The sequence below is a fragment of the Rhagoletis pomonella genome, unplaced genomic scaffold (genome assembly GCF_013731165.1).
Source record: "Rhagoletis pomonella isolate Grant_MI unplaced genomic scaffold, Rhpom_1.0 Rhpom_scaffold_00660, whole genome shotgun sequence".
Classification (NCBI taxonomy): Eukaryota; Metazoa; Arthropoda; class Insecta; order Diptera; family Tephritidae; genus Rhagoletis; species Rhagoletis pomonella.
In genome coordinates, this window is record NW_023459214.1 from 39,570 (window position 1) to 65,122 (window position 25,553).

Consider the following 25,553-nt stretch of genomic DNA (forward strand, 5'->3'; position numbering starts at 1 on the left):
TTTTTTCCAATTTCAATTTTTTATTTTTTATAATTTTTTGTATTTCACATGGCACGCTTTGATTTAGAAGAAAAAATTCAGAACAGTTTTTGACACTTTCGATACCAGAAGCAACAACAAAATACACGCAATTGTTGTTTTTGCTCTACTGATACTACCTGTTTAATGTGCCTTGGAATGTACTAAGAAAATATATGAGCGAATTAAAAAGTGTATACAATTTATAGACGAAAAGTACATTTTTTGTATAGATTTCGTACTGAAGGCACAATTTCATTTCCCAACACTGATACAGAATGTAAACAAACACAGGGTTGCAAGGAAAAAAAGTTGAACGAGCTCAAAGATGGCTGGCGACCAACTTTGTTGAAAGCGATTAGTGGAAAGGCCGTTCGGACGAGGCGACTTATGCTTTCAACTAAAAGTTGCCTGAAAAATCGCCGCGTGCGAAAGCCCTATTAGATGGCCAGGTTGATCATAAGGTATAGGTGGATGACAGATTTAGTAGTGTGTTAAACATATTTTTAATTTGTTTATTAATTTGGGATTTTGTTGAATTAAGCACGTATGCGTGTCTTGAGTGATATTAGTTTGATTTTTTGTATGTGTGCTTAGTCCAGGGTTGCATTAACGATTAAATCAAGATTTTATGTTGTGAAGAGAGAAAAGTTTGGCGGTATAAGATTCCATTTGAACACGTTCCGCGTACGCAAGGGTGATAGGTTTACAAAAAGTCTACCATTTAAATTTTAACACACCAGAACTTTATACGAAATTACTACATCTATATACATGGATGTTTATATATGTATATATCAATGGTTCCTTGTTATTTCCTAGCCATTAAGTTTTTGTACATAAAACACTTATACAAAAATACTATATCTGTGTAGGTACATTGCTCTGTACGCTTAATATTTAAAACAAAAGTTGAACAACCGAAAGTTGTGTACAAAATTTGCTGTAAATTAACTGATAACACTGGGACATGTGTCTCTTGTATTTGTTTGAAATGGTTTGTTATCGTACATTTTGTTAGGTGAGATTTTCAAATTTAACAACAAATTACTCGTAAACTATGAGTTTCCCCGCCGTCCGGTTTTCAGTTTTGTGATGTGTACGACCCCATCTGTAGCCCCCATAAAGTCATTTTGTTCAAAGCGTGGTGCAGTCTCGCGAAGTCAACCCTCCCTTTCGATTTACAAGATGAAGCAGATACCACCGGCTTTTAAGGCCAAATACAAAGCGCAGTGGCAGTGATAGTTTTTAAAAACAGCTGTTACTGCTAATGTTGGCAGTCATTGCCGCAGCAAACACAAAACGGCGTTGTCAGTGACTGCTTTTTTTGACATTCCCTTTTGTTTACATTTATGTTGTGGCCTTTTAGGCTTATTCAACATGCGAAGTTTGCTGCGATGAAGGCAGTGGCAATGAATTTAGAATTTGGGCTAAACTGAGTAGTACTGCCAGCTGCCACTGTTGTATCGTGAGTCGCTTCATTGGACACCACACTTTCAAAAAAAAAAACAGCTGATTTCGAGAAACCGCTGCTGCCATATTGTCACTGCACTATTGTATTTTGGGCTTTATACCATGTTCTGATCGACATCGAAATCATGTTTTCGTTGGTGAAACTGGTTTTCGGCCTAAAACTTGTGTTTTCGTCCATGTAAAATCTGTCAAACGAAAACTAGTTTTCGTTGAAAACCACTTGAAAAAACACGTTCCACTCATTTCTTTCGGTGTCTGTACTAGTTTTCTTCGATTATTTATCGAAGTGGAAGACTTATTTTATCAATTTTAATACGTCATTTCGGATTTAATGTTAATTGGCTGGCCAAAATAAAGTAAGCATGGAAGTAAAAGGTTGTTAATGAAAAGAAATTGAAGGAAAAGTATTTTGGTTTTGTTTTTGTGTAGCAAAACTGTAAACAAAGGATGAAAGGAATGTCAACGAAAACACCAACAGTCGGTGTGAACCGCCTTCAGCCCACAATCCCAAACCTCGTTTTCAAGGTGTTTTCGTTGTCGGTCAGAACATGGTATTACTTTTTTTGATTAATGTAATTGAGTGAAAACTATCGATAGAGCTTACAAAACCATCGATGCTTTCGATAGTCAAAAGCCTTCGATACTATCGATAGTTTTCCTGTTCTATCGTATCGTTCCATCCTAATTCCACTTCTACTCAAGGCTAAAATCTAGTAAAACGTGCGTTTGATTATCCCTTTTTATTTTTTTAATTGAACAATGAAACTATATCCTACGTTGAGTAATAGCCGGCCTGAATTCAGAACATATCCGGAAAAACTTAACGAGGTAAGCTTTTTCTTTGACTTGATTTCATAATATTTACTTATTATCTTAATAGCATTTAGAAAATTTAGGAGCACCGCATTTAGATTCCTTCAATGAAATGCTTTCCGATGGCTTGGCCAATTGCACAAAGTACATGACGCCAGTTGGCTGTAGGACACCTGCAGGAGAACAAATTGAGCTTCGCGTCGAAAGTATCCAAATTGCAAGACCTCAAGTTCCGATAATTGTAATAGATGTAAAGAATCGGTTGACGTACCCTGCGGAGTCACGACAACTACACACTTCCTATATGGGTATGTGCACGGTGCGAGTTAACTGGACGGTTAATGGGTTGAAGAAGGCTCCAATTGATGTGGAACTAGGGGAAGTGCCTATTATGCTAAAGTCGAGCGCATGCAATCTTGGTTCACTAAAACCAGAGCAGATGGTCAAACACGGGGAGCACGATACTGAATGGGGAGGAACTTTTGTTATCAAAGGAAATGAGAGAATTATACGGATGTTACTTATGAGCAGACGTAACTACCCGATTGCTGTCAAACGCTCCACATGGAAAGATCGTGGAGCTAACTTTAGTGAAATTGGCGTAATGGTGCGTACAGTACGCGAAGACGAAACTTCCTATAACAATGTATTACACTTCCTCAATAACGGAACTGCGAAGTTGATGTTCTCCCAAATGAAAATGATGTCTTATGTGCCTATATGTCTCGTACTACGATGTTTGGTTGATTATACCGATGAGCAAGTATATCGAAATTTGGTTCGTGGATATGAAAAAGACCAGTATTATGTGTCATGCGTACAAACGATGTTAAGAGATGTACATGGTGAAGGGCTCCACACGCATAAAGATTGCAAAGAATATTTGGGCAAAATTTTTAGATCGAAATTTCCCGAAATACCCGATTGGAAAACCGACATGGATGTTACTGATTTTATCCTTAATGAAAGAATACTTATACACTTAAACACCCATAAAGAAAAATTTGATATGCTAGTGTTTATGGCTCAAAAGTTGTTTCAGTGTGCACAAGGAAATTATAAAATTGAAAATGTAGATTCTGTAATGATGCAAGAAGTTCTACTTTCAGGTATGAAATAGTTATAAATATGTTTGCACAATATTTTATTTCAGCTAGTTTGTTCAAAATAAGAACAATTTTCTTCTGCCCTGCACTTTCTCAGGAAGTATTAAATTTAATCACGTTTAAAATTATACAGAAATACATTTTTCGGAAACCTAATTCAACAGAAAGAACAAAAGATAATTATTATTATTTGGTTAAAAATATTACTAAATTTCCATTACATATTGCAGGTCATTTGTATCAAAAGTTTTTAGTGGATCGCGTAGATTTATGGCTGCAGTATGCTAAGAAATATTTGCTCAGGCGTCTAGAAGCTCCAGATGTCCTAATAACCCCAACTTTACTTACGGCTTGCTTACGCAGTGCAGGTAGTGTCTCTCATGCAATGGAATCCTTTCTGGCTACGGGTAACGCACCTTCTCGATCTGGTTTGGGCCTTATGCAAAATACAGGTCTCGTAGTAATGGCTGAAAATATTAACCGCATTCGATATATGTCGCATTTTCGGGCAGTACATCGTGGTTCATACTTTACTACCATGCGTACGACAGAAGCACGCCAGTTGCTGCCCGATGCTTGGGGCTACATTTGTCCGGTCCATACACCCGATGGTGCACCTTGTGGCCTCCTTAATCACTTAACAGTGTCATGTCGCATATCACGCATTCCAGACAAAGGACTTGTTAAGGTTTGTAAAAAGCAATATGAAAATAAGTAATTTTTAAGCAAAAAATACAACCGAATTCAATTCTCACATAAAAACTTAACGAGTATCTTTTTAATTTCTTCATGATCCAATTATCGGATCTAAAAAAATTCCGTTCCACCTTTCCTTTAAAAAATGAATTATAGAAGTCGGTTAACGTGGTCCAAAGATGTTCGGAACATACATAAAAAAAAATTACGACGAATTGATAAATTCCTCTTTTTTTTGAAGTCGTGTAATAAATATTAGGCAGTGTCTACGCACACGCCACGGTAACTTTTCCCATAGATCCACGTTAAAAATTACTGTAGATCGTAGACGGTAAAATTACGTGGATTATGTGTTGCCGGAAAAGTGGGGCAGGCCTTCTTTATGCGTAGGGGGCCTTCGGCCGCGCTTAGGGATTATAATCCTTACTACTCACAATTCTCCTTTCTGTGTTGCCGGAGAAGTGGGACAGAACTTCTTTCTGCGTAGGCGGCCTTCTGCCGCGCTTAGGGATTATAACCCTTACCACTCACAATTCTCCTTTCTATGTTGCCGGAGAAGTAAGACAGAACTTCTGCGGGCGTAATTTTGACCGTGGATCTACGGTAATTTTTACCGTGGATCCACAGTAAAAGTTACCGTGGCGCGTGTAAGTAGACACTCTCTAAATATTAACTAATGTCCCCTTTTTCCAACAGAAAATACCCGAGTATTTGATTGAAATGGGAATGATACCATTAGAATCAGAGATTCACGATACAAATTCAAAATTATTTGTGGTCTTCTTGGAGGGAAAACTATTGGGTCACATACGTCAAGTGGATGCGGAAAAAATTGTAAACAGACTACGTACTTTGAAAATTGATGGATATTTGCCTGAAATGATGGAAATCGCATACATACCTTATAAAGCAAAAGGACAATTTCCAGGATTATTTCTCTTTGTGGGACCCGCACGTTTTATGCGACCAGTTCGAAATTTAGCTGTTGGAAAAATCGAGTATATTGGCTCACTGGAGCAAGTATATATGGATATTGCAATCGACTTAAAAGAGTTCTATCCTGGCTTTACCACTCATATGGAATTGTCTAAAACTGAATTTCTCAGCAATTTGGCGAATTTGATCCCAATGCCAGACTACAATCAATCTCCAAGGTAAGACAGTCACGACTATTTTGCAGTTTAGTAGCTCTACATACATTATTAGCTAAAACAAATTTTCAGAAACATGTATCAATGTCAGATGGGTAAGCAAACTATGGGCACACCATGCCTTAACTGGCCAAAGCAAGCTGCCAATAAATTGTACCGTTTACAAACCCCAACAACACCGCTTTTTAGACCTGTACATCATGATAACGTCAGGCTTGATGACTTCGCTATGGGAACAAATGCTATAGTGGCAGTGATTTCATACACAGGTTATGATATGGAGGATGCCATGATTATCAACAAGTGTGCATATGAGCGTGGCTTTGCTTATGGTAGCATTTATAAATCAAAATTTATCGAATTAGATGGGGCTAGTTTTTTCGCCCGTAGTCCACATTTGCCCGACCTAAATAAGATCTTGGACAATGATGGTTTGCCTCACGCTGGCACAAAATTATGGCATGGTTGTCCTTTCTACTGGTATGACAAAATTTAAATATTTAGAGTTCGGTTGCATAACTATGTAATTTTAGCTACTTCGATGTGGATACTTCAACCTATAAAGTTGTAAAATTAGACGAAAAAGAAGACTGCGTTGTAGATAGTGTACGTTATTGCGGTAACTTTAAGGCAAACGCGCGTCGAATGGTATGTGTGACTCTGCGCATACCTCGACCGCCTACAATTGGCGACAAATTTGCATCTCGTGCCGGACAAAAAGGCATTTGTTCGCAGCGTTATCCGGCTGAAGACTTGCCTTTCAGCGAAACGGGGCTAATACCGGATATTGTTTTCAACCCACATGGTTTCCCCTCTCGAATGACAATCGCTATGATGATCGAAACCATGGCGGGCAAAAGCGCTGCCTTACACGGACTCGTACACGACGCAACGCCATTTCGCTTCTCAGAAAAACATACCGCAATCGATTATTTCGGTCGCCTACTAGAAGCCGGTGGATATAATTATTACGGCACAGAACGTCTTTATTCCGGTGTAGATGGACGTGAAATGTCAGCAGACATATTCTTTGGTGTAGTTCATTATCAACGACTTCGTCACATGGTGTTCGATAAGTGGCAAGTGAGATCCACAGGTCCAGTTGATGCTATTACGCAACAGCCCATAAAGGGTCGCAAGCGCGGTGGTGGTGTCCGTTTCGGAGAGATGGAGCGTGATGCTTTGATCTCACATGGTGCCGCCTTTCTTCTGCAAGATCGTCTTTTTCATAACTCTGATAAGACACACACACTGGTGTGCAGCAAGTGTGGCAGTATACTGGCGCCCCTGAAGAAGATCATTATGCGCTCAGAGACTGGCAAATTACAATCGATGCCAGACACTTGTCGGCTGTGTGGGGATGGCACCGCTGTGGGGTACATTGAAATACCATTCTCATTTAAATACTTAGTAAGTGAATTAAGTTCAGTAAACATAAATGCGAGATTAAAGTTAATGAATATTTAAAAAGTAAATCAAATACCTATTAATACCGGATAACAAGAGCTCGAGCTGGAAAGGTTTTTAAGAATACTCTTTTTTTTTGGGGGTTTTGCATTAGTAGCCGCTTCCTAAGATTTAGGACCGCATACTCCACTTGTTCCTCCCTGGATGTTATCTTCTGACTAGTGTAGGTGAACTTCAGTGCGTAATGTCGATTTGGACCAGATGTGACAGCTGGGACGTCTTGAAGTCTTGTTACAACGTTTGCAATGGGCGTGCCGAAGTTGGCTTGAAATGCTTGTAGTCAAAGTGCGGCTTTTATTAGCCTTGTATAAGGCGGCACGACGCGCAAACGAGCGGATTGAATAGGTTTGAGCGAGGTGGAGGCAGTAAAAAAAAACAGATAAATGAAACGAATGTACTAGTTACAACACCAGTACTATACATATGCCCTATCTCGCGTGGTGCGCAGACCTGAACATGCCCTAACGTGACTGATGTCACGTAACGGAATATCCTGGTCTGACATACCGTGCAGATTGTAGGAGGAACCACGAGTTGTTGCCCGGCGGGGTGTGGGTGGTGTTGCGGTTGTGTCTGTTGTGTGGTCTGTCGTGGTTGTGGTGTGGTCTATTGTGTTATTGTGTTGTGGTGCTGTGGTGTTTGTGTTGAGCTGCTCAGCTGGACTGGGGTTAGGCGTCAAGGCTGCTCTGTTTGAGCAGCAGGGGGCCACAAATGACGTGGTCCGCTGCCGATGGGTCCGTAGTCCTGAGGTGACTCCACCCGTCGCAAGCATTGCACCTGACTGAGATGGAGTTGTGGTGTAGCCGTCTCTCGCATACACAGCAGGTGTAGGTTTCTGGCCCTTTCACTGAACAAACTTTACACTAGAGGCATAACCTGGCGTTTGAGGACAGAACTCTATCAGCCCAATTCTGAATATTCCCGAGGATTTCATTTCTCGCGGATTTTACTTTTCTCGAGAATAAAATCCTATTCGAAACTGCCAGGGAGCAGCATTTTCCCCGAAAATTTGGGAGCAGGAAATTCGAACTTTCGAAGAGCTGTTTGACAGTTATTTGGACAGCTCAACTCCCGCCATTTAATTTGCGTAAAGCTCAATCTTTTAACTACACGGGTAAGTTAGTAAGATTTTAATTTAGATCGCGCGCAAATCGAATAAGACTACCCTTTGCTAAGTCCAGTTGCCACTGTGAATTTTGGAAGACATTATTAATAAATTAGTGCTCCGGAAATTTATATATTAGTGCTAAATTAAAACTTAGTCTTTTAACTACACTTGCGAGTTGAAATATTTTGATTTCAATCGCGCGTTTTCACGTAATAAACCAAAATAACCTAGCTTCCATTAGGCTTATTAAGATTTCTACCTGATTCTCATTTGTTATTTTGGACGTAAAATGAAAGGTTTAAAAGTTTCATTACACCAAATTTCCTTTAAATTGTAATTAATTTACATTTTTGTAGCAGTTCCCTTTTAAAATACCGGTGAAAATTCTCCCAGAATAACGAAATCAATTCTCCTCCGTTTTGACATTCGTAATACGTACTTTTTTCCCCGAAATACTTTTTCCTTTTTTCGAAGATCGTTTAGAATAGGAGAATAGGTAAAAGAGGAAAAAATCCTAAGGGAATTTTTATTCATGATAGGAGAAAAGAGAAATGGGGAAAAATTCCTAGGGAGTTTCTATTCAGAATCCATGAATCAATAATACAAGGTGGTATCAGTTGTGACAGCTCAATTTGACACTGCCTTAGCTCAGTAGAATAAGAAGAAAAACGGGAAGAAATGAATCCCCATTTGGGGGAAAAATATAAGATTGCATATTTTCTTCTAAACAATATTAGCTTTTTTATAGTATTTTCGCAATGAAATTAAATAAAATAAGATATAACACCTTTTTGAGGAAACAAAATGTGTATACAGAGAAAAAAAAAAAAAAACAACTACATTATTAGGCAAAGAATTGTTAAAGACGTAACACTGATTCAGCTAAGGCAGTCAATATGGCGAAATTAGAGAAGTTGCCAACCAATAACACCTTGTATTATTGCATCATGTTCAGAATCGGGCTGTATGCTGGCTGCATGGTTGCCACAATTGGTAACTTTCTACCAAATTTGGTAACTTTTAAACGGTTTGGTAACTTGGTAACTTTTATTTCATTTTGGTAACTTTTGCAACTAAATATCTATTTGCATTACTAGAAAGAAATGAATTATGTTTTGAATGTGCGTAATTATAAAAACCCTTCGAGTTTCAGTGGCAGCACTACTGACACTTTTACAAAATTACTTCGATTAAATTAGAGTCATCTCATATTCGAATACTGGAAATATTTAAATTACAGTGGCAGCACCAAGGGCTGCACTTTTAAAACAACTTTCGAATTTTTGCGATACATTTTGAATTCTACCTTCTCACATGTTAATACTGGCCATCTGGCAATTTTTGGTAAGGTCCATAAATCGTTTTGATTATTCCGGCAAAAAAAAAATATCGCATGCTTTTTACCAGACCCATCTACCGACATATATTTCGACGTACAGTAGATTATGAAAAACCGAAAAAATAGCAAAAAAATGAGCAATTTTCGCAATTTACTCGAAATTTTGTACGAGCCAAACGAACGGTTATTCCGTGAATCGCAGGTCCAAGTATCGGCACATTCCGAACGAAAAATTATACTGAAAATGGCACAACGCCGAAACCGGTTTGTCTCCAAACCAAATTTGACAAGGGATGATGGAAAATCGTTCCACATTACATCATACTCCTACCCTGTCGGAAACACCAACTACGAAAATGAGAAAAACGGCACATGCATTAATTAATTGACAGAAAAATATTTTATAATAAAATAAATATATTATAATTGTCAATAGCATTTTCAATCTTAATAATTTATCAAGAAAATAGATTTAAACTTCTGTGCTAGAACTGGGAGCTCTTGATAAATAATCAAAAATTGACAAATTATAAAAATATTGAATTTATTAAGTGCAAGTAAGGATATACATATTTGTTATGAAATATAGCAGAGTTATTCAGTATATTTTTTTTTCACTGCAGAAGTGAAGATTCTGGTAACTTTTCTTAAGAGATTTTGGTAGAAAAAAATGTTGGCGAGTGGCAACCATGGCTGGCTGTATGCCATCTTTCGATATGCCTTGACTTATGGGAAAAAACCATCGATAGTTATAGAAAAAACATCGATAGTGGGGGAAATTGGAAAACATCGATACTAACGATTATTTTCCTGCTATAACTCAAACAGCTGATTTAATTTGTGAGGTGGGAAACGTCAATAAAATATTTTCTAAATTTTCAGGGTGATCCTCATATTTCTTGTAAATTTGCATAAAAGGTGGTAGTTAATTATTCATAAAGATGATGTGACGAATAAAATTGGGAGAATGCTCTTGAAGTTATTAATATTCATTGTGCTAGTATTTTTACTGGCATACTGGTAAGTAAATGAAGTCAAACAATTGATTCAGGTTCACGGAAACATCAATTATTCGTTTGCTTCTTAAGGATACTACCTAAAGGAATCAGTTGGTATTTAGTAAAAAAGTTTAGGGTAAAAGTGAGGATAGGCGGTATTAGCTTACGTTATTTAGCTCTACGAAATGTGCACGTTAGCAAAAGTGGATTCATGGTGGTAAGTACCTATTAAGTGTTTTAATATGCAGTTTCCCTATTAAATAAATAAATTTTCAGCAAATTGAAGAAATTTGCCTACGTAGCAGCTTCTTTAACACAGAGGTGACAAAGTTACTCTCTATCTATATACGGGATCTACGCATAAATAAAGATATCCAGAGCAACGATGGTGCTTTGGGGACACTAGGCGATTCTGAACGAACGCAACTCAAATCTCAACAGAAAGAGGAAAAAGATGTGCCTGATTTCCGGCGTGCTAAAGTTCCGCCAAGTATTCTCACTTTTGCACAGGTGCGAATTTTCAATTTGAAAGTATTGATTTTTATGACATAATACAAATTTTCAATCTAATAATTCATAGTTTATGGCCATGCATATAAACAATATTTCTGTAGTTCTCATGAATAATAATTTCGATCCGGGATGGTTTATTCATGCTACAGCTAGAGAACTGCATCTAGATGGAAGTATAGTACATAACGCCAAAACATTATTAGTTAACGCGGCCCTTAATGATGCCCAGGTAAAAAAAAAAAAATAGTATTATAAAATAGACCGCTATATATAGGTGTTATTTATTTATAGGCGAAAATGTTACGACACTGTCCATCACGCCGGCAATCTTTGGAGAATCTTAATAAAATTCGTCCTTGCTTAGGCGAAATTAGTTTTGATATTGCTTTGGACGCCACATTATTTGCACATGGACCTCTATCCGTAGACGTAATACATTTTGAAAATATCATTAAAAAAAAACCTAATTTTTTAAGTCTTTTAGAAACTTTCATTAGCCATGAACAATGCGCGATCTACAATACACGGCAGCCTATACGATTTCTTGAGCGAAGCAAAACAACGTACCAGGCCACAGCAAAATTTGGAAAGCCAAGTAAGAAGTACAGCCAATTCACTGACGCAGCGACGTAAAAGTTTCAGTAACGAATCTTATCAAAAGATTGCGCCTATAATACCAAAGAATTTTAATTTTGTAATTAAGGCAGCTACATTTTCTGCGGTTAAAGAGAATTCTCAAAATGACTTCAGTGCAAAAATACAGTTGTTCAGTGTAAGGACCTTAATTTTCTGGCGAAATCTCAATTCATATATATACGTTATACATATGTTACTTTTAGATTACCGGAAAATTCAATTCCAAATCATTGAATGAGGATGCAAATCTCCCAACACTATTTACCAAAGTCCTACTACAACATTTGGACATTGACACCAAATATGAAAAGCTCCTTTTTATTGAGCAATTCACAATTGATTCAGTAGTAAGTACAAAACTAATTTCAATCTGCCACAAAAAGAACATTTTATTAATATCTTACTTTATCCTTAGTTGGAAAACGACATCTTAAATCTTTACGTCAAGCTTAAAACGTTCCAAATAATCTACAATCACTGTGAAATTTATGATTGGGTGCATAATAATTTCTTGTCGCGCCAGCGTTCCAGCCCACAGCCCTTGCAGCTAAGTCAAAAACAACGTTCGTTGCCGGATCACTTAGGCACAGAAACATTTTATGCTTTTCCTACCGAAAACGCTTTAGGAAGTGGCTTACTAGAGGGTATATTAAAACGTACAGTAGTAAAAGGTATGAAGTTGAAATGGGCAATACATCGCTACTTTCCAATTTATTAAACCGACATTGATTTCATTGATTATTCAGGTTGCGCAGAATTTTGGAATGTATCAATTCTCATGAAACTGGATGATGAAAACGCCGCCATGAGTGTTAGTCATACACGATTTCTTTTGGAACAAATCGAAGAAAAACGTAGTTCTTCGTACGGAAATAGAATGTTGAATTTGATACTGAATCAGCGCCATTGGAGTACCGAATTGATGATTGAGTCGCTGTGGTGGTCATTGGGAAATTCTATAAATGATACTAATAACTTAAAGAAATCACATTCTCCAGGCTCTCCATTCTTTTTGGGACTTAGTTTAGTCAAACTGAGTTCGTATGCTAGTGTCACAAAACTAGAGGTATCCATTCATACATTACGTACCGAATATAGTATGAGTTTGGCTGAGTTTATTGTGAAATCAGTTAACTGTGTCAAACAATATGGAGGTCTGAATTCTTCAACAGTTAGCGCTGGGAAACGACCATTGCGGGGCCAATTAGCCGGCACGAATCCAATATCAAGTGGATTACTGATTTCTGCACGGATTAAAGATATAACCGCCTATTTTATAAACCATCACCAAGCGTGTTTGCTTTTAAGTTTCTCAGACATATCATTATCACGTAAGCAACAAGTATCCAGCTTCAAATTTGAAGAATTTCAAATGGCTATTATGCGCTCAATGAACTCTTCATCTCTTTGTCTCAACGACTTCACCGACATATTCGCAAGCTGCAAAACCGTACGCATTGAGCATGAAAAAAATGAAAACAAAATTTCGGTATACATTCCTAGCAATACAGAAGGCACGTGGAACTCTAATTTGCACATGCACATATTGACCTTGGCCAGAGATATGAGAGATTTATGCACTGAACTAGCTTTACCTCAGCCCGATCCTGAAATGAAGTCGGAGCGTTTTCAACGACCATGGATTATTGAACTATCAGCTGAGTTGAGTACCGTTTTTGAAATTAAGCTTTCTGAAAGGCGCACAGTTCAGTGGTTTGTAGAGAACTTATTCTTCAGTCACAAAGAAGAAAACTTCATCTCGGCAGAAAATATATTCATTAAAATAGATGATCAGCATATATTTACACTGAAAGATATAGATGTACAGTCACTGGCACGTTTGGATATGCTGACGCAAGAGCGTGTAAATTGTGATGGCTTTGTGCTGCTAACCAATAAAGTTTGGGTTACCACAATTGGGGCATTTAAGGTACTTTTCATTTATAGAGTTGGTATTAACAGCTTTTGAACTTAATTTTTATGTGAAGGCCATCTTTCCTTACGACCATGATTTTTATGATGCTATACAAAATGAGTTTGTGTCGCATTTCAAATGGCTTAAATTGGTACACAACTACAAAAAGAAAGCATTTACTGCCAGCTCACCTTTGCCAAGTGATATGGTTATACAAGTAAGTTGTTTTTATTCCGCCCTATGTCGAATACGGCCATCGTCAGCCATGTTACTGATGCGCTGACGATCGTCGACGATGACGATAGCGATATTCAGCATAGGGCCGATTATTTATTAAAGTTCTAGGTGATAATATCCTTCAAGCAAATTTTACTATATTACATTTTTATTTAAAGATAAAAGAATTTTTATTGGAAATCAGCGATGATCCCTTTGAAGTCAAGTTGCGTGATAACTACGTTCTGCTTGTGGACGAATATTTAGAGGGTCTAAAACGCAAAGCAATTTTCGATAAAAAAATTGCCGAGCGTTGCCTGGTTCCAGCAAGCACGATTGAAAGTCTGTATGCGAGTCTTGTTCAGAAAAACTCTGAGATATACATTCAGCGCTCGAAAAAAATTAGAGAAAGCGGGCCAGTCCGTACTAGATTGCTGGCATGGATTATGACAGACGTAGAAATAATGGCAATGGCAGATCCTTCGGTCCATGGCGCTGATAATGTGGCCCGTATAATGCGTGACATTGACTGCGAAAGCCCTTGGCCGGAAGAAGGTCTGGAGTTCACTACACTTTGGTGTCGTAGCGTAAATATAAGCTGTACAGAATGGAAATTTATGTTACGGTAAGACAATTGTTGCGTGTAAAGCATGTATATTTATCGAATAAATTTTCTTTAATACGCAGAGATTTTCCACAGCCAATGTTTTACGTTAAATCTATGCATCTATTTGGTAATTTATGCGGAGCTGAGCAAGCAGCGTCCAAACGGGCGAAACGAGATGTTTTCATTGAAGTTGGCGAGCCGTTTGGCACCGATGTAGTCCAACGCAGCATGCCATCTTTAAAGTTTTACCATGACTTCGATTGCGAGTTGGAATTTTGTAGCTACGCTTTTGGACCCTGTTGGGAACCGGTAATGGCACAATGCAATCTTAGTTTTGAGAAAATTTCTGCGCCATCCAAAGATCCCAGTCCACCACTGCCTTTCTGGGATAAAATGCGCCTTCTCTTTCATGGTCGGTTAACCATGATTGTTAAGCAATTCACAGTTCTATTGCACGCTTCGCTGGATCCCTATAATACGACAGAAGAAATGGAGTTGACATGGAACAATGCTGGCATTGTATGGACAAATGCTAAAATTATGTTCAAAGGCGAATTAAATGTATGTATTTCTAAACAAGTATATAAAATATTTGTACCTTTTCATGGGATACCATAACAGATTACAGTACGTACCGCATCGCGTTACGATGATTGCCGTCTATTACACTTTCCTAACTTGAAATTGACCTTTAAGCTGAATTGGGTTTGTTTGGCGAATCCAAACGATCATCACGCGGTTATGCCTTGTGCGCCGGACAAGCTGCCAGAATATTCCAGCAACCAGGTTCATGATTCCTTCCGTGCCTTTCGTTCACTTAACTTGAATATTTGGATTTCTTTTGAAACAAAACCGAAGCCTGGCGAGGAGGTGGAAATCGACATTCCCAGCTTGGTTCTATACGGCAGCACTCTCCGCTGGTTCGAGAGCCTTAAGCTGATTCTATCAGGCGTTACCCGTCCAACCCGACGCGGGCCGGTATTTAATAATGTGCGCCCTCGAAAAAAGCAACTCAGTCGACATTACAAAAAAGCAAACTTGCAAATGAGTTTGCATCGTTTCCAAGTACTATACTGGATGTCTCATGCCCTGCACAAGGGTTTCCAATTGAATGGTGGGCGTGTTTCTTTTAGCTCGGAATATTGTTTATCGTTAAATCCCATTGACGATGGACTTATTCATAGACCGCGTGCTGATTGGTCCACTGTGTATATGAATTGCGAATTAAACGATGCTGAAATATGGTTGAAGAGTATACTTACTGAGAAATTAGATAGCAGTTCAGAGAACCTAGCAAGTGTGGGGGATGCCTTCAAAATAGTGAGATTCTACTTTTTAAGCGTGGCGAAAGTTTCATATGGTCGAGAGGCGCTCATACAAACCGCAAATAGCCAAGAGGAAGAGACAAAAGCAAAAAATACAACGCCCACGCATAAACTGGTCGTTTACGACCTTAAGGGCGCATGGACCAAAAATAATCGTGACGTTGCGTTTGCGCTCTTTGATTCTTTCATGAAGTCACAGAAGCTAAAGAACAATTTGTCGACGGAAGCTGTAAAAAGCTATCGCAAAGAGACCAATTCCAATGTTATGAAAAACAAACGCAGCGATAGTACAATAACTCTCACAAATAACCAAACCGAAGTACTACCAAGTGAGTACATTCAAAATTTTATGTATTCTGATAGTTGATTTGCAAGCAACTAATTACATCGATGTTTTTCAGTCACAAGTACCAACAGTGCAATGAAGAAGGTGCAACCGGCCAGCCATGCTACAGCGATGTTGCAGCAATTAATAGCTGAAGCTGATCACAAATTCAATGTTTATAGCGATGATCAAAGTACACAGTCGCGGGAATTGCAGCTACAGGGTTTGCAGGCCTGCTCAGCTCAGGATGTGATCCACGAAAATTGGTCAATATCACTGGTCAATTCTCAAGTGCTGCTTAAGGGATGCGAGACGTCTGGCTACGTAATCATTAGTGCCGCCAAAGCGGAGATTTTGCAACGCGTTCACCGCCCAGTCTGGCGGGATAGGTCACTTGTGTCCAAAACGACTTGGAAGGGCCTGCTTGAATGTATGCAGTATTATGCCACAGTTAGCGCTGGAGAAGATGACTCCCTACTTGAAAAGGAGATCATGTGGCTCACCGTGGACAACATTCAGGTATTCTACTCAAAAATATACTTTAAATCAGGGCTCCAAAGTTTACAGTCGTGAACGAGCAACTCGCCACGTAAAAATGCATATTTCGGATTATGACAGTCGTGAACGTACTGCTCGTTGTTGCTGTTGTAGCGGCTACAACAACCCCGCCCAGATCGGTTGGTATCTCAGTCGTTGTCGTCAAGTTCCACTAACGGCAACCCTAGGAAGCGTGCAGCTTCTGTGGGATCTGTCCACAGGGACAAGGCCGTTAGGGTTGTCGGGTTTTCCGGGCATGCGAAGAGATGGTTCGAGTCATGTGGGGTCTCTCCGCATGCCGGACATTCGTTCGGCACATCCTCATTCAGCCTACTCAAGTAGGAGTTTAACCTGCTGCAGTAGCCGGAGCGAAGTTGAGCGAGTGTAGTGCGTGTCTTCCGAGGCAGATGAAGATAGATAGATAGATAGAATGTTAGAGGCTGTGCACTGCGACCTTAGGTCTATTGTGCCCTCGGAGCTCATCATAACACATCGTCCAGTCCCAATGCTCTGATGAATCCGAGCAGTTTCGAGGGAGGTAGAGAGTGTATATGCATAGCCTCTGGCCACATCCTTCCCAGGTGTGTTAGCCTTCTTCTCGCAACCGCATCGCACTCAAATAGGATATGCCGCGGGGTTTCTGGTGTCATGTCGCAGTACCGACATAGATCGTTCGCACTGATCCCCAGGTTATGCATATGGGCCCGCAGTCTGCAGTGCCCCGTTAGCATTCCTGTCAAGAATCTCAGGTTTGTCTTTTTAAGGGTTATAAGTTCCCTAGATCTTTTGGGATTATATCCTCCAAGAAGTTCTTTCGCCTGCCTTAGCCCAGGCGTGTTCTCCCAGTGTGCTCTTCTTAACCTTCGCTCTTCTGTTCTTAACTCCTCCTTGATTATATGAGGCCCCACTGCAAGGAAGGGTTCAGGGCCTATGGGTCGAGTGGCTGCGGCCTCTTTTGCTAGTCTGTCAGCCTCCTCGTTTCCCTGTATGCCTTTGTGGCCCGGGACCCACACCAGTTGTAGTGTGTTGTTTTCCCCCAGGGTGTTTAATCTCGCTACACATTCCCATACCACTCGTGATTTAATCTCACACGAGGATATGGCTTTTAATGCGGCCTGACTATCGCTGCAGATAACTATATGCTGCAGTCTTGCTTGTCTCTGCAGAATTATTTCCGCGCAAACACTTATGGCGTAAACCTCCGCTTGAAATATACTGGGGTAGTTTCCCAGGGGGATGGAGATCTTAGCCCTAGGGCCAGATATTCCAGCTCCTATCCCTTCGTCGGTTTTTGAGCCATCTGTGAACCACCTTTGGGTGTGAGCCCTGAAGGTGTTTTCTAAGATTGTCTCATTCCAGGTCGCTTTGCTGCCTAGTTCGATCCTGAATTTCTTCTCAAAGATTGTCGTTGTACTCATGTCATCTCTGTTGAGCTGGGAGATAGGGATCTTAGATCTAATTTCATCTCCCAATCGGCTTGAGATCACTTTCCCTCTGCCAGTGCCCTCCTTCATGAAGTTGAGGATGGCTTTTTTGGCGATCTGCTCTATCACTATGTGCAGTGGCGTCAGGTCCAAAATGACCTCCAGGGCTGCGGTGGGGCAGGTGCGCATGGCCCCCCGTTATACATGTGCACGCCAACCGCTGGAGCCTAGAGAGCGATGCCCTCACTGTGTTGAGTGTGGTCCTCTCGGACCATGCCACCGCTCCATAAGTAGCTATTGGCCTGACTATCATGGTGTACATCCACCTTAGGATATAGGGGCTGCATCCCCATGATTTGCCGGCCAGTCTTCTGCACACCATAAGCGCCCTTGTGGCCTTTGTGACAGCGTACTCAACGTGCTTCTTCCATAAGACTTTGGAGTCAAGAATGACCCCCAGATATTTTACCTCATTGCACATTTCTAGCTCTATACCTCCCAGTGTTATGGAGTGCATGCCTGGGAGGTGCCTTCTCTTGGTAAACGGAATGATGGCGGTTTTGGCGGGGTTGATGTTGAGGCCCACCGTGCCGCACCATCTTTGTGTAAGGGTAAGTGCTCTTTGCACTATGTCGCAGAGGGTGTTCTCAAATTTGCCCCTCGCTATGATTACTATATCATCCGCGTATCCTTGGCACATTATGCCATTATTGGACAGTAACTCGAGTAGTTCATCTACTAATATGCTCCATAGGAGGGGGGACAATACTCCCCCCTGAGGGCATCCTTTAACTGTTCTCAGCTGTAAGATTTTATTTCCTACTGCCGTTTCTGCTAGTCTGGTTCGTAGCATTGTTCCGATCCACCTTCTGATCGGGGCGACTACGTTTCTCTTCTCTAGAGCTCGATCTACTGCCTCATGTGAGGTGTTGTCGAAGGCTCCTTCAATGTCTAAGAATGCGCAAAGCGCGACCTCACCCCCTTCAATTGCATTCCGTATGGTAGTTGACAACTGGAACAGCGCAGTGTCCGTTGACCTACCGGCCCGATAGGCATGTTGCCCATGGTGTAACGGTAGCGAAACCAGGGTGGTGGTTCTGATGTGGTTGTCTAGGATTTTCTCCATCGCCTTTAGAGCAAACGATGTTAGGCTGATCGGGCGAAAGGATTTCGCCTCTGAGTAGTCTTTTTTGCCAATTTTGGGTATAAATTTGACATTGGCCCTTCTCCACAGTTGTGGGAGATATGCCAGTGCCAGACTTTCCCGCATAACATTGGTTAGGATCGGGGTTAGGAGATCCAGTTCTTTCTGGAGTAGAATCGGCCATAGACCGTCTACCCCAGGGGTCTTGTAGGGCTCGAACGAGTTAATAGCCCATCGCACAGTTGACCGGGTGAACAGACGCCTTGCTGTCCCCCAGTCCTCCGCAGCGGGTCTATAGGAAACGTCGCTATCTTCTGCTACTGGAGGCAATGCTCCTGGGAAGTGGGTTGTTAGTAGAGCCAGAGCTCTCTCCTCCTCACTTCGAGTGTAGCTTCCATCTGATTGTTTTATTGCCATATGGCTTTCCACTGTGCCTCTAGCTAGTGCTCTGTGTAACCTGGCCGCTTCCGGAGTGGAGCTGATGCCTTCACAGAATCTCCTGAAACTATTTCTCTTGGCTTCGCGAATCTCTTTGTTGTAGGTGGTTAGGGCTGACGAGTAGTCGTCCCAGTTCCCAGTCCGTTTTGCCCGGTTAAAGAGTTTCCTGACCTCTTTCCGGCGGCCTGAGAGTTTGGAGTTCCACCATGGGTTACGTTTTTGACCCCTTGGTTCTGCTAGTCGGCAGCTCGATACATAAGCATTGCTTATTGCCTCGTTTAGGCTGCCAACCTTTGCCTCCAATTCCACCCATCGTTTCGCCCTGTTCTCTAACTTTATGGAACTTAGATTGGTTTCTAAAAAATTATGATAACTAACCCAGTCAGTCTTCCTAGGATTCCTACTGGGTGTACCTCTGTTCATAGTGGCCTCAAGGGAGAACTGTATGATTCTGTGATCCGACATCGAGGGCTCCGAAGAGACTCTCCAGTCCGAGATCAAGTCATCAGCCCAGCTGTTCCCGAGAGTAATATCTAGAACTTCCTCTCTTACCCTAGTTACAAACGTAGGCTTGCTACCCACATTAAAGATGCTAAGGTCTCTACTTAGTAAAAATTCTAGTAATCTCTCACCTCTTCTGTTGGTGTCAGTGCTGCCCCACTGCACACTGTGCGCGTTGGCATCGCACCCAATGACCAATGGAAGGCATCTTTTTTGGCTGTACTCTACCAGTCTTTTAGTTTCCTCCGGTGGTATGGCGGAATCGCCTGCAAAATAGGCCGATGCGACTATTATCGCTCTTGATCTCCCGCACAGATCCGTCATTATCTGGATTGCCACCAGGTCTCTAGTCATAAACTCTGAAATGCAGAAATAGTTAATTTCCTTTTTTAGCATTACACAAGCTCTTGGGTTATCACATGATAGATCCCAGATTACCTTAGTCGATCTCTCCGTCAGGCCCCTCACCTGACCTTTGTAAACCCACGGCTCTTGCACAAGTACGATGCCCAGATCCTCCGTTGTGCATTTATTTGCAATAACAGCTGATGCGGCTATCGCGTGGTGGAGGTTGATCTGGGCGATTTTGATTTGTGGCGTGGTCATTTTGTCCTCTGGACCCTTGGCTCATCAACTTCTGAGAGCGTTAGGTCCTCCGGTTCTCTGCCTGGACTGCGAAGGTTCAGGCCCTCTGCTAGCTCCTCCAACTCTCTGGTGGAGGGCACTTCTTGGGTCGTTGTCCGTACGGGTGGCTCTGCTGTCTCAGAAACAGCCGCGGAGGTCGTAGGCCCTTCTACGCGGTGTTCACCGACAACGGTATCTATTGCATACGTTGCAGATGAAGCTCTGTCTCGTCAATGTCCGGGGGTGGTATGCCTAGAACGGCATTCACAGGTCTGGAGTCTACATATCTCGAGACTGAGTACCTGTGAATGCCGTTCAGGGCCTGCCTGTACGCTGTCGGGTCCAGAGGTTGCTTAATGAACCTCTGGACTTCGTCCGTCAGTTCATATAGATGCCTCCTGACGTGCCTAGGCGAGGGCTCCTCTGCAAGCAGCTGTCTGTTTGGGTGGCCACTTCTGTGGCTCCCGATCAGGAACTGCTTGCAGAGCATTATGTTATGCTCCTTAACTGGGAGCATTTGCGCCTCGCCGTGCAAGTGGTGTTCAGGCGACATCAGAAGGCATCCCGTCGCTGTCCTAAGTGCCGTATTTTGTACCGTCTGTAGCTTCGTCCACTGCGTCCTACTAGTCCCTACATTCCCACGACAGCCGGTTCTACGTACCGGAATGACTCGGGTTTCACCCGACCAAGGGCTGTGGTTTCGGCGATCTAACCCCGTTTAGGTCGGCGAAGTATCTCAGAGGTTGTCCGTCCATAGGGCAACATTCACTACGTACTGCTCGTCTTGTAATTCGGTATACGAGACGACCAGTACGTTCACGACTGTAATGATCCGAAATATGCATTTTTACGTGACGAGTTGCTTGTTATTGTTGTTGTGAGCGGCTAATAAGCCTCGCTCGGATCGGTTCAGTCAATGTTGGCGTCCGTTTCAGCTAAGGGGAGGCCCAGGAAGTGCGCGACTCCGACAGGGTCTGTCCATAAGGACAGGGGCGTCAGCTGGGTGGGGTTCTCGGGACATGTGAAGAGGTGCCGAGAGTCATGTGGCATCTCTCAACATGCCGGGCATTGGTTCGGCACATCCTCATTAATTCTGTCAGGTGGCTGTAATAGCCAGAGCGAAGTTGGGCTATTGTGGTGCGGACAAAGTTGTGTCCCGTCCACGTCAGGTGGTTGTGTGCCTGGACTGCATTCACAGGCCGGGAGTCTACTTAACTTGACACCGATTGCCTGTGAATGCCGCTCAGGGCCTGTCGATAAGCTGCCGGGTTCAGAGGTTGTTTAATGAACCTCTGGACATCGTCCGTCAGTTCGTAGGGATGCCTCCTGACGTGCCTTGGCGAGGGCTCTTCTGCAAGCAGCTGTTTTTTAGGATGACCAGGTCTGTGGCTCCCCACAAGAAACTGCTGGCAGAGCATTGTGTTATGCTCCTTGACCGATAGCATCTGGGCCTCGTCGTGCAGGTGGTTTTGGGGCGTCATCAGGAGGCATCCGGTCGCTGTCCGAAGTGCCTTATTCTGGCAGGTCTGTAGCTTCATCCACTGCGTCCTGCTAGTCTCAGGCGACCACACGGTCGCTGCATAGTTTGGAACCGGCCGGCCAATCGCCTTGTATGTTGCCAGCAACGTTTCTTTGTCTTTGCCCCAAGTGCTGCCGGCCAACGACTTGAGTACATTCACCCTCATTGCGAGAGTCGTGCCGAATGCAAGTCGTTTTTCGAGAGTCGAATCGTATCGAAAATTTAGCGTCATTGCCTAAAATTTCCACTCGACTAGTGTATTAAAACGGAAGAACTTGGCAGCACTGCATAGTTTTCGACAATTTTCGTCGTTTACTTATTTCAGCACGACAGTAGACAATGCTAATGTTGTCGAGTCGTACAATTCAGCCTAATTTACGACTTACGCAATGAGGCTGATTGTTGCGGCTCTGTACTTTGCTGACAATTGCGGTTGTATGCGCCGAGAAGGAGAGCAGACTGTCGAAGGTAACTCCGAGGATTCACCGTCGGTATTGTCGTGAATACTCTGTTGCAGTCTGACCTCCTTCGTCCAGGTGGTGAATAGGGTTGCCAAGGATTTCGCAGAGGATAGGGGAAGGCTCCTTGCAGTGAAAAAGCGAGATAACCGTTTACTTTCGACCACAAATCATCAATTCCATTCCCAGTCGTATAATCAAGCAATAGTCAGCATAGGAGACAATATTGACTCCCTCTGGTGGTTGAGGGAGCTTTGAAATATAATAATTAAACAATAGTGGGTGTAGGACACCACCCTGTGGTACCACCTGTTTAATTTTTCTTGGTTTGCTGGTTTCGTCCCTAAATATTACTGACGAGTGTCGACCACTCAGATAATTCGCCGACCACCGTTTGAGTCCCTGTGGGAGTGAGGAGGTCTCTATGTCTTCTAGCAGCGTTGAATGACTGACAGGGTCGAACAGTTGGACAGGTCCAATGCTACCAAAATAGTTCTCTCACAGGGGCGGTTTCGGAAGAGGCCACGAGTCATCTGGGTGTTTATGGCGTTAACTGCTGCTGTTGTGCTGTGCACTTTACGGAACCCATGCTGATACTTCGCTGGGGTCAGGTGGTTCGTGAAATACGGGAGTAGCGAGGCCTCTAGTGTCTTGGCTACCAGGGAAAGGTGGGTTATCGGACGATAAGACTCTCGTTTGTTGGCTGGTTTCCCCGGTTTGAGCAGTGGGACCACTCTCCCCATCTTCCAGATGTCCAAATTGAGGACCTCCGTTATGTACGCTACTCCCGCAGGACCCAATCTTTTCAGCATCCACATGCATATTCCGTCGGGTCCAATGGCTTTGGAGGCTTTTGCTTTCCCCATGGCTAACCTTACCTCACCGCTGGTAAAAACATGAGGCGCACTAGGTTTTGGCAGTTTGTGCAGCCTTCTGGTCACTCGACGTTTGGCTTTAAATGCCGTAGGATGCAGAATGAACTGGCGGCTAAAATAGCTCACGCATTGCTCTGGATTCGACGAAGCGTGGTCACCAAAGTATATTTCAACTCTGCCGTCACGTTTCGCCGGGTGGGACAATGACCTCATGCTTGACCAAAGCTTACTCACACCAGAGCAGGACTTCAGATGCTCTTCCCATTTCTTCCGCTTATGTACGTTCACAAGTTGCCGAATCTCCGAGTTGAGATCCCTGATACGGCGATTTCCGGGATCTGCCTGACTAAGGCTGTCGCGCTCATCGGCTAGAACGGCCGATACATCCTGCTGGGGTGAAGCGAGCTGCAGCAGCAGTGACAATCCTGCGGAACTTACGTTCACCTACGTGAACGTCGGTTGGTGGTCGGCAGTGCAGTGAACGCGTTTTCAGAAACATCCGCGAAGCTTTTCCAGTCAGATTTGGAAAAGTTGATATAGGTCCGGTGATCCGCGGAAGCAAAATCGACAGGTTTATCAATCGAGATGACTATGGGCAGATAGTCTGATGCTAGGGTCAGCATGGGTCGCCATGATACGCTGTTTATCAGACAAGCGCTGACAATTGTTAAATCTGGCGAGCTGCAGCAGCTGCCCATAATCCAAGTGGGTGCGTCGTCGTTCATTGTGCAGAATGTCGAATCGTCTATATGCTCAGCCAGATGTGTTCCCCTACGATCATTCGACAGGCCTGAGTGCCAAAGATCGTGGTGCGCGTTGAAGTTGCCATCTACCATACGGTTTTCACTTCTGAGTAGCGCAGCTATTTCAGGGTGATATCCAGCCGGGAAGCTGGTGGCAGGTGGTATATATACGTTAAATATTTAGAGCTCAACATCGCCTGACCGGATAACAATACCCTGACATTCTAGGTCACTCGTCCAATCCCGCGTGCTGCGAAGTCCTGAGCATGCCTTAAAGTGGCACCAGCCAAGGCAGGAGTTGCATTTGACTGATGTTACGGTATATTCCGGACTGACAAACCGATCAGATCGTCCGAGGGACTAGGAGTTGCCGGCGGCGGTGTGTGGCTGCTGTGGGGTTTGTTTGAGTGTCTATTGTTGTGTTGTGTTGGGGGGGTGTGGGTGTGTTGGTTCTGTGCTGCACGGGCGGAGGGCGGTTTGCCGTGGAGGCGGTCCGATTCGCACAGCATGGGGCCACGATACTGTTGAATTGCGCCGGATACAATGTGCACCGCCGAGGTCGCGAGCGAGATAATGATGGTGGCCCAGTGTTCATCACGCATCACACCGTGAAGTATCGTCTCATCGAAGCAGACGTCGGCCGCAGGGATACCATCCTAGAACGTGAGGGTATTGCTACCCGGCCAGGCGATGCCGAGCTCGCGATATTTAATGTTTAATGTCTCTAGCTGCCCGGCAGGATATCACCCTGAAATAGGTGCGCTCCTCAGAGGTGAAAACAGTATGGTAGTCGGTGACTTTAACGTGCACCTTAGGCACTCAAACCTGTCGAATGATCGTAGGGGAATACACTTTTCTGAGCAGATAGACGACTTGACATTCTGCACAATGACCGACGACGCACCCACCAGAATTATGGGCAGCTGCAGTAGCTGGGCTGACATAACAATTGCAAGTACTGTTGTGATAAATATCATAACATGGCGACCTATGCCGCCTCTAGCATAAGACCATCTGTCCATAGTCATCAGGATTGATAAACTGGCGACCTTGCTTCTGCAAAGCTGATTGGAACGGCTTCGCGCAAGTTACTGAAAGCACCTTCTCTGCCCTTCTCGGACCAACCGACGTTCACGTAGGTGAGCGTAAGTTCCGCAGGGTTTTCACTGCTGCTGCAGCCCGCTCCATTCCAGCTGCATGTATTTCCGACGCGCGTTCGAATTTTTCTGCGGAAACGGCTGTCCTAGTTGATGACCGCGACATCCTTCGTCCGGACGATCGACGAAATTCCCGCATTAGGGATGTCAATACGGAGACTCGGAAACTTGTGAACGTGCACAAACTGAATAAGCGGAAAGAGCGTCTGAAGACCTGTAATTTTACCTCTGGTGTGAGCAAGCTTTAGTCAACCGTGAGGACATTGTCCAACCCGAAGATGCACGACGAAAGATCGAAATCTCTTTCGACGACCAGGCTTCGTCGGACCCAGAGCGATGCGCCAGCTACTTTCGCCGACAGTTTACGCTGCATCCTCTGGCGGACAAAGCCAAACGTCGAGTGATCAGAGGGCTGCACAAACTGCTA

General features: G+C 43.0%; 2 protein-coding genes across 5 annotated transcripts; both read left to right on the top strand.

Annotated features, from left to right (window-relative positions):
• Window positions 1-2,227: 2,227 nt before the first annotated feature.
• On the top strand, window positions 2,228-6,732 carry LOC118751367 (DNA-directed RNA polymerase I subunit RPA2-like). Of its 3 annotated transcripts, none has more exons than XM_036486179.1 (6): window positions 2,228-2,319; window positions 2,379-3,413; window positions 3,641-4,098; window positions 4,803-5,260; window positions 5,330-5,737; window positions 5,791-6,732. In XM_036486179.1, the coding sequence occupies exons 2-6, from the start codon at window positions 2,417-2,419 to the stop codon at window positions 6,722-6,724; spliced, it is 3,255 nt and encodes a 1,084-aa protein (XP_036342072.1). In that variant the 5' UTR covers window positions 2,228-2,319; window positions 2,379-2,416; the 3' UTR covers window positions 6,725-6,732. The 3 variants fall into 3 exon arrangements, with proteins under 3 accessions (XP_036342072.1, XP_036342073.1, XP_036342071.1); XM_036486180.1 differs by having other exon boundaries at window positions 2,388-3,413; XM_036486178.1 differs by having other exon boundaries at window positions 2,251-2,319; window positions 2,372-3,413.
• Window positions 6,733-9,857: 3,125 nt separating this feature from the next.
• On the top strand, window positions 9,858-16,353 carry LOC118751368 (protein KIAA0100-like). 2 transcript variants are annotated; one of them, XM_036486181.1, is made up of 14 exons: window positions 9,858-10,191; window positions 10,260-10,386; window positions 10,446-10,679; window positions 10,750-10,911; window positions 10,974-11,111; window positions 11,167-11,454; window positions 11,522-11,665; window positions 11,734-11,989; window positions 12,065-13,248; window positions 13,307-13,450; window positions 13,629-14,074; window positions 14,137-14,617; window positions 14,678-15,710; window positions 15,783-16,353. In XM_036486181.1, the coding sequence occupies exons 1-14, from the start codon at window positions 10,139-10,141 to the stop codon at window positions 16,277-16,279; spliced, it is 5,187 nt and encodes a 1,728-aa protein (XP_036342074.1). In that variant the 5' UTR covers window positions 9,858-10,138; the 3' UTR covers window positions 16,280-16,353. The 2 variants fall into 2 exon arrangements, with proteins under 2 accessions (XP_036342074.1, XP_036342075.1); XM_036486182.1 differs by lacking the exons at window positions 9,858-10,191; window positions 10,260-10,386; window positions 10,446-10,679; window positions 10,750-10,911 and having other exon boundaries at window positions 11,035-11,111; window positions 11,180-11,454.
• The last annotated feature ends 9,200 nt before the right edge of the window (window positions 16,354-25,553 follow it).

What these genes read in the sequence shown, in the direction of transcription:
- LOC118751367 (XM_036486178.1), top strand. Translation starts at nt 2,251, where the DNA reads ATGAAACTATATCCTACGTTGAGTAATAGCCGGCCTGAATTCAGAACA. An exon ending in ATCCGGAAAAACTTAACGAG is followed by an intron (nt 2,320 to 2,371) that starts GTAAGCTTTTTC and finishes TTATCTTAATAG; the next exon opens with CATTTAGAAAATTTAGGAGC. An exon ending in CAGACAAAGGACTTGTTAAG is followed by an intron (nt 4,099 to 4,802) that starts GTTTGTAAAAAG and finishes TTTTTCCAACAG; the next exon opens with AAAATACCCGAGTATTTGAT.
- LOC118751368 (XM_036486181.1), top strand. Translation starts at nt 10,139, where the DNA reads ATGCTCTTGAAGTTATTAATATTCATTGTGCTAGTATTTTTACTGGCA. An exon ending in GCAAAAGTGGATTCATGGTG is followed by an intron (nt 10,387 to 10,445) that starts GTAAGTACCTAT and finishes ATAAATTTTCAG; the next exon opens with CAAATTGAAGAAATTTGCCT. An exon ending in CGGCCCTTAATGATGCCCAG is followed by an intron (nt 10,912 to 10,973) that starts GTAAAAAAAAAA and finishes ATTTATTTATAG; the next exon opens with GCGAAAATGTTACGACACTG.